General features: G+C 40.2%; 1 protein-coding gene across 1 annotated transcript in view; it reads right to left on the bottom strand.

The window, feature by feature from the left end:
• Positions 1-12682, bottom strand: part of col5a2a (collagen, type V, alpha 2a) — a 66026-nt gene extending 53344 nt beyond the window's left edge. Inside the window, exon 1 of the mRNA XM_014164424.2 lies at positions 12401-12682. Within this exon, the coding sequence (XP_014019899.2) occupies positions 12401-12491 (91 nt within the window). The 5' untranslated portion in view covers positions 12492-12682. The remainder of the gene's footprint in view (positions 1-12400) is intronic.
• Between the last annotated feature and the right edge of the window lie 2366 nt (positions 12683-15048).

Below are 15048 nucleotides of genomic sequence, written 5' to 3'. Positions count from 1 at the left end.
AGGCAATGGAATAAACCCCCTCTGCCCTCCGTTCTACTAGCTAATGTGCAATTCTTGGAAAATAAAATCGACGACCGACGAGGAAGATTAAACTACCAATGGGACATTAAAAACTGTAATATCTTATACTTCATGGAGTCGTGGCTGAACGACGACATTATCAACATACAGCTGGCTGGTTATACGCTGTATTGGCAGGATAGAACAGCGGCGTCTGGTAAGACAAGGGGTGGTGGACTATGCATATATGTAAACAACAGCTGGTGCACAATATCTAAGGAAGTCTCAAGGTTTTGCTTGCCTGAGGTAGAGTATCTCGTGATAAGCTGTAGACCACACTATCTACCTACAGAGGTTCGTCCTTTAAAAGTTGCAACGTACTGCAACATAGCTTGCGTGGTGCCGCAGAATTCTATGGCACGTTATGTAAGTGCCAACCAATGGTACCATTAATGCTAGTTAGTGCTAGTTCGACCACCAGAGGGCATCTTTGAGAAGAATTTGATAGCCTTCAATAGTTGCTGTACTAGAGAATTTTTTTGTAATAAAATAGTATATGGGACTGATTTTAAGAAAGCTTGCTTAATTAATTTGATTAATATTATGGTGTATCTATTTCAAGAAATACAAAAAACCCTCTGGGTTTCCATTAGGATGGAATGGAAGATATGGCGCTGTACAACGTGACTGTCGGGAGTAGACTACAGTACTTGGCTATTTAGCTAAAGAATCCCTGTGTCATGCGGGAGACTTTAATCCCATAGTACTTCGTTATGGATCCATAACTAAATAAACATCGGCATTTTGAAATAGTATTTCTATCATTATTTTATTAACGAAAGCATAAAGATGCCATCATTAGTTATTGTTTTAGTTTTAACATGCAGATTGGCAATAAAAACAGAGGGAATGTTTCCCTAGTCAGCGCCATTCTTAGTGCAATGCTCCTTAAAGTGTTGCTCTGTGCTACCCACAGGGGCGGAAATCCCAGGGGGGACTAGGGGGACACGACCCCCCCATCCTGGGAAAAATATGATTTGCCCCCCCATATATCACTGTAAACACTATGTAATTTAAATAATATTAATAATATGCAATGAAAGCAATTGTGCTGATTATAGACACTTAATAGCGCGTTTTTAAGTTTAAAAAGATTGTGACCCCCCACCCTTTGCCTCACAATGGTTTGATCCACTGCCAGTTCCTTAGTTGGCAAGGTAACAGAGGGTTCGTATCTACTGTCTGAAAGGCACTCAATGCACGTAACTGACGGGAGGTTAATGCAGTCAATCGCGCCATAGCAATGTTTTGTTTTATGTTGGCAGGGTTCATACACACACTAGCTGCATTTGCAGAGCTAGCGCGCAAATATGAACTATTAGGCTAGCTAGTACCTATTCCATTTATGTGGCGTCGTCAAAGATGGAATCTTTGCTATCGTCAATTTATTCCAAGATCAGCACGCAGATGTAAGTTAGTGCTTCAAAGTCCCTGTGATAAGGTTAGCGATAAAGTCCAAACTGAACAGAACTACACTCTCTTCTACCATTGTCTTAAATATATTTAATGGTCTCGTTGCAAAAGCTAAATTGTCGCAAGGGAACTTTTATTTATTTATTTTATTTCACCTTTATTAAACCCGGGTAGCAAAGATTATAGCAAACACCACTGAAACGGAATTGGTGCTCGCTAGCTTTGCAAATTCAGCTATTGTTGGAAGCCAGGCAATATGAAACAAATGATTAAAATTACAAAAGGTTGCAGCATATGTTGTGTAAATGGTGAACTCATACAGCTGTCAACTCTTGTCACTGCAATCCGTTTCACATTTGCTAGCTACCTTTTAGATCGAAGCCCATATAGGATGATAGAAGATAAGATGATAGAAGCCCATCTCCTACTGTAAATAACCTACACACTGTGTGTGTGTGTAGCCAGCCAGGTAGAAAAATGGCAGAAAAAATACAGACATCAGAGTATTTTTCAGTACACCAAAACGCAAAGTAAGAACCCTAGTAGCCTAATATCTCAAAGACTAGTTGATAAAATGTTCATAAGAAAGAAGTGAAATGCTAATGGCAATGTTTCACAATGATGTCATTAGGCAGAGCAGGAAACAGATGGCACACAGACAGCAGAGTTGCGGACATATATGCAGGGACAGACTGGCAGAGACAGTGAGTCTCAGGTAAGTTTGTTGAGTCTTTGTTTGGCAACATTATGAAAGGTTCTCCATTTTTTTTACTTGTAAAATAGGAACATAATTGGAAAATGCCATGGATACCCCCACTCTCAACTTAAACTGGTGACTGAACTAAGATTTGTTAAAGGCATTGGTATTGCTGTTGTGATTACTTGTGTGGTTTTGGGTACCGGTAGTTAGGAGTACGGCAAAAACCTTATTTCTTTGGTTCCTCAATAGACATTTACCATATTACAACGTAGGCTATGTGTTACAGCACTACTTTGGTGTCCCCCTCAGGAATTGCTCTTGAGAAAATGTAATGTAATTGTCCCCTCCAAAGTTAATATCAGATTTTCACCCCTGGCTACCCAGTGTGGTGGGGTGGGGGTCCACCCCCCTTTTCCTTTCCTCCTCCTCCCTTTCCCCATGGGCTAGGTCAGTCTTCTGTGCGCGGCTCTGCGGCCCATCCCGTGCCCCCTGCCCTCACGCCTTGAACCTTGCTCACTTTCAGTGGATACAGCTGGAGAACTGCAAGGCAATCCCATTGTGCGCCATGACCAATATATATTGTCCTGCTAATAACAGGGTTAATAATATATCTGTGAGAATTTACAAGGGGCTTTTATATAATTCTAAATTAATAATAATAATAATAATAATAATAATAATTGCTTTGTTTAAAAATATATATATTTTGGAGATGATTTTGTTTTCAAATAACGTAAAATTAGCAAGAAAAAGCACATTCTTGAACATGGGGTGAGACATTGTTACTAACTTGTAAATAAATAAAGCCAGTTTATTATTTAGAATGATTAACTTTTGTTTTTAGAGGGAGGGATACCAAAAACCTACAGTCATCTCATGGGTCTCCCAGTCGAGGTCAGCACAGGTATTGAACTAGCATCTGCAGCAACACAGCTTGCACTGCTATGCAGTCTCTTAGACCCTTGCGCCACTCAGGCGGTGTACAACATGACTGGTCGGGTGTGAGCTACATAATACTGAAGTTGTGCACAGTTATCAGTTTCTATTTAGGTTTATGTCGCCCATACATTGTCAGTTAAAGACACAGTAGGCCCCAAAAGCATAATCAGTGCTCTACCTCCCCCTTGCGCTGGTCTGGAGCGATGAAGTGGTGACGCAGGGTACCGTACTAAACCACAAATTACCTCTAAGTACCGCAGCATACTCGCAAAACTTTTAGTTGAGCAACCACTGTAGAGAGTTTTCATCTGTATTCTTCATAGATGTCTACTTACCACCACAGACCGATGTTGGCACTAAGACCACACTCAATGTGCTATATTTCGCCATAAGCAAACAGGAAATTGCTCATCCAGAGGCGGCGCTCCCAGTTGCCGGGGACTTTAATGCAGGGAAACTTAAATCTGTTTTACCAAATTTCTATCAGCATGTTAAATGTGCAACCAGAGATAAAAAACTCTACACCACCTTTACTCCACACACAGAGATGTGTACAAAGCTCTGAGCATAATTGTATCCTCCTGATTCCTCCTGACAAGCAAAAATTAAAGCAGGAAGCACCAGTGAGTCGGTCAATAAAAAAGTGGTCAGATGAAGCAGATGCTAAGCTACAGGACTGTTTTGCAAGCACAGACTGGAATATTCTTCCGAAGCAATGAGGAGTACACCACATCAGTCATTGGCTTTATCAATAAGTGCATCGATGACGTCGTCCCTACAGTGACCGTACGTACATACCCCAACCAGAAGCCATGGATCGCATTCGCACTGAGCTAAAGGCTATAGCTGCCGCTTTCAAGGAGCGGACTCTAACCCAGAAGCTTATAAGAAATCCAGCTATGCCCTCCGACGACCATCAAACAGGCACAGTGTCAATACAGGACTAATATCCAACCGTCAATTACCAGTGGTTTAAAGTACTTACGTAAAAATACTTTAAAGTACTACTTAAGTTGTTTTTTTGGGGCGGTATCTGTATTTTACTTTTTATATTTTGTACAACTTTTATTCCATTACATTCCTAAAGAAAATGATGTACTTTCTACTCCATACATTTTCCCTGACACCCAACAGTACTCTTTACATTTTGAATGATTAGCCGGGCAGGAAACTGGTTAAATTCACACATCTGATCATCCCTACTGCATCTGTTCTGGCGGACTCACTAACACAAATGCTTAATTTGTAAATTATGTCTGAGTGTTGGAGTGTGCCCCTGACTATCTGTCAATTTAAAAACAAGAAAATCGTGCTGCCTGGTTTGCTTAATATAAGGAATTTGAAATGATATATACTTTTACTTTTGATACTTAAGTATACTTTAGAAATTACATTCACATTTGATACTTAAGTATATTTTAAACCTAATACTTTTAGACTTTTACTAAAGTAGTATTTTACTGGGTGACTTTCACTTTTACTTGAGTCATTTTCTATTAAGGTATTTTAGTTTTGTTCAAGTATGAAAAGGTGATACTTTTCCCACCATCAAGATGGTCCGTGCTATCTGGGGTCCTTGGGATGTTGGATAGCACTAACCTTTCCTCCCTAATGCTGGGAAATTGGATGCGTGGGACGGAGGAGAGTTGTATATATTTAGCTTTAGTGTTGTTGCAATTCACCTAGCTTCCACATGGGTGAGACATTTTACATGTAGCGCCTTTAACACTCCTGGTGTTGAATCATGTTTATTTAATTTAAATTGCTGTGTAGTTTTGCAGAATCTAAATTCCCTTATTATTGAGTCTTTGGAGAACTGATACACATGTATATCTGATACACCATCTCCCCATAGAATGATATCTCATGCCTTGTATGAGTGAGTGTGTGTTTGTGCATGTGCACATGTGCATCATTACAGATGTAGGATCTTAATTTGACCTATATCTCAGCAACAAGTGATAAAATTAAGAAGGATTACTTTATCCTATCCCAGGTATTCCTTAAAGAGGTGGGGTTTCAGTTAAATCCTCTTCATGTTTTGCTTCCTTGCCACGAAATTGATTGCGATACTGGTATCGACCTGACACTAATTATGTTGTCTATATAGCTCTTTGGGCCTCAAAGTCATGCAAACAGAGTTTACATTTGATGTCCACATTAGCAAATTAGCCAACATAATAGTGCTTCAGTGAAAATCATTCAAGTAATTGAAGAATCTGAACTACTCATGGAAGGGTCATATATTTGCCATGCTAACTGACAACATTGGAACCCTTTTCACTTGAGCTCGTAAACTTTCACCTGTGAAAAAATTAGATCATGCCCTACATAGGCAAGAAAACAGACGAGCAACTGGCACCCGATTTAAATAGTTGAATGGAGTTGTTTAGGCCAATAAAATTAATACTCAAATATTGAGCAAACATGGGGGACAAGCTGAGTTTAAAGGGAGCTAACACATATCAGACTGTCTGACTTCCATTCGACTTCCATTCCTTAGTCATATACTGTGTCATGCACCTGACTGAGCCACTAGATGTTCTTCTGGGTATGTGTTCTGCAGAGGCTGGTGGGAGGAGCTATAGGAGGATGGGCTCATTGTAATGGCTGGAATGGAATGAATCGAATGGAGTCAAATGTGGTTTCCATATGTGTGATATGTTTAAAACAGAGGAGGTTGGTGGCAACTTAATTGGGGAAGATGGGCTCGTGGTAATGCCTGGAGTGGAATAAGTGGAATGGTAGCAAACATGTTTTCAATGTGTCTGATGCCATTCCGTTCACGCCATTCAAGCCATTATTATGAGCCGACCTCCCCTCAGCAGCCTCCACCGATTTAAAACTGTTCCATGTTGACACACGAGAGGAAGACCATGCACATGGAAGGAACCTACCTCTAACCCCAGTCAGCTGTCAATTAAGTTTTCTACACAACAAGAGCATGGAACCTAAACATGACCACCATGACCATTGCCACCTACTAGTCTTTGCAGGCAGCAACCATAGACCTTAACCACAGAATCAAGCCTAGAATTTAGGTTTGTGCAGGCCGCATGTACTCAAACATCGGGCAGCACATGGCCCACAGAAGGCACAGTACAGACAAGAACCTATAGGAAACCACTTCTGACGTCATACAGTCAGTATCTAACGAGTATAATTGTATATCAACAAGGTTTAATAATTGCACTGATCAATTCAGGAAAGTGTATGTTTAGTTGTGCTGCAGACCTGGGTTCAAATAGTGTCTAAAATATTTGACTTCTGCCTGAGTGCCAGATGGGCACTTTTGGGACTATTCTATTGGTTTCATTATGCCAGGCAAGCTCAACGAAGCACAGCTTAACAAATACTGTTGAACCTGCAAGGCAGAACCTCCCATAATGTGACATAACATATCATGAAATTGGACAATTTAAACCAATTATGCATACTTTGAAATGGTCACCAGGGGACAAATAGAGAACACGCTTAGTGGAAGAGAACAGTATATTTAAGACTGCCAACCTCCAGTGGATCAACTCCAGAGGGCAGACACCTCTCCTGATCTCCTCCGACAAAATACAACCAGCTGCATAAACATTCAAAACCTGCAAAGGCAACTCAAAACGACAGACGCACACCATTTGCCAGCCAGTTTGTGTTCTTGAACGAAGCAGGTGCTAACAGACCATCTTGTCTGGACAGGTTGTTGAATGGATCACAGAGACGATTGAGAACGAAGTGCCTTTCAGAGCTGACGCAACATGTGCAAAATTGATTATTTCTCACTTTAAAACAGTGGAGGCTTGGGGGCTGGAAAGAGGAGAGGGGGCTCTCTCCCTTAAGCAATGAACCCACATATCCACATTTTCCACATCCCCCAGGCCCCAAGCCATTCCCTGACACACCACATCTTGCATCAGCTCTATAACTTCCTCCCCAGCCTCCCTCCTTTCAGCCAATGCTTGTTTTAATACTTTCCAAATACTGCCAAAGCAACTATTTTAACATCTGGAAATCATCCCCCCTCCACTCCACCGTTTGCTGACTGCCGTCATTTGGTTTTTTAAGTAGTGGCCTCTTGGGCACGAGCTGCATTAAAAATCTATCTGCTCCGTCAGTCTGTGGTGCCACTGAGTCATCCAGGTTCAATGCCATGGACTATCATGCCAGGCAGTTGATAAAACAAGGATATCTGGCACTCTGGTTGAGATGTATCCCACAAAGTACAATCTGGATTTTGTTTTGGTCCAACACGGGGAAGAAAAGATGCATGTAATCAAGTCATATGGCAAAAATGCAGCACATGGTTCTAATCAGTGTCATGTCTGGTGGACCTGGTTGAATTCAAGTTTGGACATTTAGTGTTTGCTGAGAAAATCGTCCATTTGATGCAATGTAACTGATGTGGCAATAACACCTGGAACCGATTTGCGAGTCAAAGTTACCTCATACGGTATAGGTTTCTTGATTCAGAATACCAGCGTTGTTTGCCTGTTGCAAATTACCCACAGAGAGAGAGGGAGAAATTTATCAGGCTCTTTGGCATTTGTCCTAAATAAATACCAAAAAGTGAACAAAAAAAATCACAAAATCTAGTATAAAGACATTTATAAGTAAATAAAAAGAAGGTTCCACAAGGGTTAAAATGGTTTAATGTAAAAAGTGAAGTCCCTTTGACTTACAGTGTTAAGTGGCCATCTTTGAAAATGTTTGCAGGCATATCAGTCTGCCCTTTGGGAGGGGGAGTGTTCACACACTAACATATTCTTGAATGGTTTCTCACAGCTCTACTGCTGGTCACGAACTGCTGCTTTTGGTTACTTGGGACAGTGATCCTTGCACAGTATATACTCAGAAAAAGACTTACAGGACAACTTGTATTGTGCCAGTAAAGATCTACCTGTCAGAGGAACGATGGTGTGTTTTGTTTGCATGTGTGTGCCAAGTTTTGACCACTCATTTGTCACAAGAGTTTGAGACCCTTCAGCAAGCAAACTTACAACAAGCGTATACACATACAGTATGACATTCATCTAAACTGTAGAACTCAACTTAACATTTGGATTTCAAACATTCGCTCTAAACATGTTTCCAGCCTTCAAAGGTTCATCTTGAACTCTCCCAAATCCCTTCAAAGTCTCTCCCTCTTCTCAGAAATCTAGCCAGTTTAATTTGTTTTTACTTTAATACCCTCCACTATCTTCCTCTTCATGGTTACAGTCTTTTTTTCCAGAACAGATAAATATTACTGTTATATTCCAAATTCTCACTTTCAACAACATTCAACCACACCCAATTTCAAGTTGCCATTTTCTCCATATAAAATCTAAATTAAACCCAGTCACACTGCATATTATAGATGAGGTCATATATGCTTACTAAACTGAAAACAAATCTTGGAATATTCTACAATAGATTTACACTTTTGACAAAGAGCCTTTAAATGTGCAAATGAGCACAATGAATCATTGGGTGTGTCTAGAGTTTTCCTCAGTAACACCTCAAAATGTCCAGCAGCTCATTGCTGTCACCACATTAGAGACTTTATTTTTCATAAAATCTTTATATAATTGCAATACACAGATCTTAATTTAAGTCAATTTCACACAACAGGAAAATAATCCTGCAGAAACAGGAAATGTGAAGTGTTACGTGGATTATAATTACAGTGGCTTGCGAAAGTATTCACCCACTTGTCCTATTTTGTTGCCTTACAACCTGAAATTAAACTAGATTTTTTTTTGGGGGGGGGTTGTATCATTTGACTTACACAACATGCCTACCACTTTGAAGATGCTAAATATTTTATTTTGTGAAACAAACAAGAAATAAGACAAAAAACTGAAAACTTGAGCGTGAATATTCACCCCCCCAAAGTCAATACTTTGTAGAGCCACCTTTTGCAGCAATTACAGCTGCAAGTCTCTTGGGTTAAGTCTCTATAAGCTTGACACATCTAGCCACTGGGATTTCTGCCCATTTTTCAAGGCAAAACTGCTCCAGCTCCTGCAAGTTGAATGGGTTCCGCTGGTGTACCGCAATCTTTAAGTCATACCACAGATTCTCAGTTGGATTGAGGTCTGGGCTTTGACTAGGCCATTCCAAGACATTTAAATGTTTCCCCTTAAACCACTCGAGTGTTGCTTTAACAGTATGCTTAGGGTCATTGTCCTGCTGGAAGGTGAACCTCGGTCCCAGTCTCAAATCTCTGGAAGGCTGAAACAGGTTTCCCTCAAGCATTTCCCTGTATTTAGCGCCATCCATCATTCCTTCAATTCTGACCAGTTTCCCAGTCCCTGCTGATGAAAAACATCCCCACAGAATAATGCTGCCACCACCATGCTTCACTGTGGGGATGGTGTTCTCAGGGTGATGAGAAGTGTTGTGTTTGCACCAGACATAGGGTTTTCCTTGATGGCCAAAAAGCCCAATTTTAGTCTCATCTGACCAGACTACCTTCTTCCATATGTTTGAGTCTCCCCTTACGTTTTTCTTTAAGCAACAGCTTTTTTCTGGCCACTCTTCCGTAAAGCCAAGCTCTGTGGAGTGTACGGCTTAAAGTGGTCCTATGGACAGATACTCCAATCTCTGCTGTGGAGCATTGTAGCTCCTTCAGGGTTATCTTTGGTCTCTTTGTTGCCTCTCTGATTAATGCCCTCCTTGCCTGGTCCGTGAGTTTTGGTGGGCGGCCCTCTCTTGGCAGGTTTGTTGTGGTGCCATATTCTTAAAAAAATATATATTATGGATTTAATGGCGATCCGTGGGATGTTCAAAGTTTTGGATATTTTTTTTATAACCCAACCCTGATCTGTACTTCTCCACAACTTTGTCCCTGACCTGTTTGGAGAGCTCCTTGATCTTCATGATGCCGCTTACTTGGTGGTGCCCCTTGCTTAGTGGTGTTGCAGACTCTGGGGCCTTTCAGAACAGGTGTATATATACTGAGATCATGTGACTATTAAATTGTACACAGGTGGACTTTATTTAACTAATTATGTGACTTCTGAAGGTAATTGGTTGCACCAGATCTTATTTAGGGGCTTCATAGCGAAAGGGGTGAATACACATGCACAAACCACTTTTCAGTTTTTTATTTTTAATTCATGTAATTTACATGTTTTGGAGGGGTTGATACATTTTTCATTAGGGCAAATCAAGTCTGACATTTTTAAGTAAAAATTGCAAACTTTAGAAGTTTTTTTAAACCTTGAATGCACTACAAGTTTTAATTTCTAGCTGTGCAGGAAAATTCCTGCAACAACAGTATGACCAAATTAAGATACAGCATCTGTAGTCGAACAGAGTTTGATGGGTTCCTGAAATGACAAAGTTCTAAATACAGGGATTTGTTGCTGACGTTCTAAGGACTCATAAACACTTTGGAAAATAGGATGGCTATGCCTTCCTGCTCATAATGATGTAAAGTGACTTAGACTGTAATCCATTTAACACTGACCAACTCTCTATACTTAACATAGCCATATACTAAAATATCCACTCAAAAGCAGTTGACTCCTTTTTGACTTAGTTGCAAGAATTTGAGTAAACTTTCCGCTGCTTTGACAGGAATACATTTTTCATGGTCTTCTCCCTGGGCTGACATAATTTGTCAATGTTCTGTGGGAACATGAGTTCATGTGCTCAGTGCCTTGTTTCATATGGACAAATATGGAAACCCTGGCATCCACCGAGAGCAGAGAGGAAAACGATAGACCCTCTGGGACTATTGCTCTGAAATCAAATAAAATGTGAGGAACATAATTTTCCTCTGAGGAGGAGTCATCTCCAATCGTCCATTTTGAAGAGGCATTAGGTCGGGGGCCCTACTTAAATATGGTGTATTTCAAGTATTGGATTTATTTTCCCCTCTTGTCAGGCTTCATAGTTGGCCATATATTCCTATAATTCCTATAAAAGTAATAAATACTATGGAAGAGATGGCTCTATAGCAACATTATTGTCATAACAGTTATTAACTCAACATCAAATGTGCTGACATGTCGAACATCATTATGCTTCAAACATGCACAGACGTAAAACAGGCATTTTAATGTTCCTGTTCATTCCACCACAAGGAGGCTCCCTATCTAGGTTACACCGATGTCATGTTTTGGGTGAATTACTTAAAATAAAAAAATCGAATATATACAGTATCTATGGGTACTTGGAAAACAAACTCCAATTGAGCTTAAGCTACAAATCAAACATATTGTTTTGACAGCTCACAGAGCTGAAATCAGGGGCCACAAAGGTCCTTTTCAGTAGCCTGCTTTATGGTTTTCCCCTCATGACATCATACAATGAACAATGTTCCATGACATCATAGCAATTAAAAAAACATGACGTCACTACAACATTAACACTCAGCTCTGGGGTTTTAAGTGCTGGGTCGCTAGTCTGTAGGCCACCAATAGAGAGCTCCAATGACTCTGCATTAGAATGCAAGCTGTGTTCCATCTGAGACACATGGTGTTGAAATAGTTTAGGCAGATGTAGAATGCAGAGAAAAAAATCTGGTTGCTGGTAACACTTAATGAACAAGAGATGAGGAATAAAGTTAGTCCTCTGGCACTTATTTTCTCTTTCAGGGCTTTCTTCTGGCACCTTAGAGTAACATGTAACATCACTGGCAATCACTGACATACTGTATGTCCATACAGGCAGTACAGTATATGATTGAGAGCTGATTTGCCGCTTTAAGATAATCCACACTCTAGTTACTCTCATCCAAAACTGGAATTCATTTTTGAGATCCTGCCAGCTAAGGTCTGTGCCAATCATCCTTTACAGAAATGTATCTTACATGTTCCATGCCTTCACTGTGTCCTCAGCTGCTATCCATTAGAATGTAAAAAAGACCCCTCCCCCCCAAAAAAAGGTAAAGGTGAAAATTTTTGTCATGTCCTTGCTATCTACTTTGGCAAAAACAGATCCAATTCAATAAACATTTTTTTTGCTTCTATTTGGTATAAAAAAAAACACTTACAAATTATTCTGTATAATGAAAAGTGCATTACAAATGTAATACACTATTATTATTTATGCTTTATGTTTTATAGTTTAATTGTTATCTGTATTTAGCAGAACACACTCCAGAACTACCTTAACGTCCAACAATTTGAACCAAATGAGGCTCTTCACAGATAAATGTTCAAATTCAACAACAGAAAAATCATATCAAGTCCTAATCCAACAAGCTCATGTTTAAAGTTCAACCCATCGTGGAACCAGCAGCCACACTCTTAATGCTATACCAATCAGCAATTAATTGTTAAAATAAACAAGCAGGGATGTACTTACCACTGTTTCCGTCCTGGCATTTCACAATCAAAACCTGAGCCACAGAGACAACCAGAAAAAGGCAAATCCTTGAATGCACAAAGCTCATCATGTCTACAAGAAAGACATGGGCTCTCCTTGTGCACAAAGCGGGAAAAAAAGGATGAGAAATGCCCAGGTTATCACTGTACCATGTAGCCAGAGAACACTTCCAATAAGCAGCGAGCAAGGCAGACCCAACCCAGACTGCACGAGTGCTTTTTTTGGGTAGTTACAGCTTTAAGTGAGAAGAATGCTGGCAACCCTAATTTTCCTCCCCCTTTTGTCAGACCTCTCTCATAACTATCCAATCACAGGCATTTGTGGATCTGAAAACTACACCCTTGTTCACATGTTCCCATCTTTCAAATTATCATTTTTTTGTTACTTAAACAACAAGATCAGAATTAGAGCAAAGATGAGAAGAAACAGATAAGAAATGCTTTGCTTGTTTAAAACTGTCACTGATTTGCTCTTCCCCACCCCTCCCTGGAGTGGTTGCTAAGCAGGACTGTTAAAGTGCTGTTTTATTGTCTTCAAGGCACCAAACTTAGCAGGGGCTGAAAGGCAACGTTTTATTAGAAGAATAAGAGTAGAGTTCATGGCACATTATCATTGTCGAAAGGTGATAGGAAATCTGAACTGAAAACGTAATAATGTTGTTTAAAGGCTCTTCGGCAGGTCCCTTTGACTTTGATTGATGGGCCCTCAGAAATGAAAGGAATAACAGTTTGATTCTCCTTTTATAATAACAGCAGCCAATGCAGACTTGCAAGAAAAGGCTAACATCCGGTTTTCAGGGACACAGCATTATCCCATGAAAAGCTGAAGTAGGAACTCCACTCAAGAGTCTTTCTATGCCTGCTATGTTAGGTTATAAAATCAACGTAGAGGTGGCAGAGCAGCTGTATCCAATATGGAACTCAGAAGGCTCAGCAAATTACAGAAGCGATAGGGGAAGGGGAACCCTTGTCAATTTGTCACACAACCTTATGGAGCAAGAGCATCATTTCATTGCTCTGGAAAGCCTCTGCCATATTGCTTTCACCTATTTGATTCCTTCAGATCTGCAAACCTCAAAGAGGGAGGGACTGGAGGGAGTAGTCTCTTGAGACAGCCTTAGCTTATTTGGTTCTGAGTGCTGAGATTAGGAGGGAGGAAATATTTCTGGACCAGGCCTGGAATCAAAGGAGCATATTACACTTGTATTTGGTAGAGCCTCTTCTGTCAGATTCAAGACAAACCTGGAGTAACCTTTCCAGGAATTAGCATAACATTGAGATGAGCTATGATCATTCCTAGGCAATTTTGTCTTAAACTCATTACTTGTTTAACTCAGAGGAAGTTTTCATGGGACCCAATGACCATCAATTCAGGGGAAAATATTGTCCCCATGGAGTTTGTTCATTTAAAGTTGAAAATGGAAAGGTTTTCTTTATTCACTTTCTGTGGCAAACTATATTTACTGTAAAATGTCTACTGTGGTTTTCAGGAGATGAACAGATGTGAATAAGATTTTCAGCACTTGAGTCGAGAGAGGAGTTAGGTGCTGGAATATGCTGTCAGCAAGACATACTTTGTTCTGAAGTTCAACAGTTATGTCTTACCTATGTATGTGTTCTCAATACACATAACCGATCACGGAATGTGGATTAATCCATTGACATAACAATGCAAGGGTCGTGTTCAGCATGTCGAAAACGTGAAATGGGGAGGTACTACCTGAACTCGTCCAATAAGAAAACATATTTTCATTATCTGTTTAAATTATTTTTGCTAAAATGGAACCTACTGAACAGGACCAGGATTAAGGGATAGAAAGGCGTCTACATCTGAAGTTGACATTCAAAGGCCTTTTGAGGTAACATCTCAAACCCATGAAACAGGTCACATACTGTACAGTTGAAGTCAGAAGTTTACATACACCTTAGCCAAATACATTTCAACTCAGTTTTTCACAATTCCTGACATTTAATCCTAGTAAAAATTCCCTGTTTTAGGTCAGTTAGGATCATCACTTTATTTTAAGAATGTGAAATGTCAGAATAATAATAGAGAATGATTTATTTCTTTCATCACATTCACAGTGGGTCAGAAGTTTACATACACTCAATTAGTATTTGGTGGCATTGCCTTTAAATCGTTGAACTTGGATCAAACGTTTTGGGTAGCCTTCCACAAGCTTCCCACAATAAGTTGGGTGAATTTTGGCCCATTCCTCCTGACAGAGCTGGTATAACTGAGTCAGGTTTGTAAGCCTCCTTGCTCGCTCACGCTTTTTCAGTTCTGCCCACAAATGTACTATAGGATTGAGGTCAGGGCTTTGTGAAGACAACTCCAATAGCTTGACTTTGTTGTCCTTAAGCCATTTTGCCACAACTTTGGAAGTATGCTTGGGGTCATTGTCCATTTGGAAGACCCATTTGCGACTAAGCTTTAACTTCCTGACTGATGTCTTGAGATGTTGCTTCAATATATCCACATCATTTTCCTGCCTCATCATGCCATCTATTTTGTGAAGTGCACCAGTCCCTCCTGCAGCAAAGCACCCCCACAACATGATGCTGCCACCCCTGTGCTTTAGGGTTGGGGTGGTGTTCTTTGGCTTGCAAGCCTCCCCCTTTTTTCTC

The sequence above is a fragment of the Salmo salar genome, chromosome 21, assembly GCF_965601325.2.
Source record: "Salmo salar chromosome 21, fSalSal1, whole genome shotgun sequence".
Lineage (NCBI taxonomy): Eukaryota > Metazoa > Chordata > Actinopteri > Salmoniformes > Salmonidae > Salmo > Salmo salar.
This window is presented reverse-complemented; position numbering and strand designations above follow the sequence as displayed.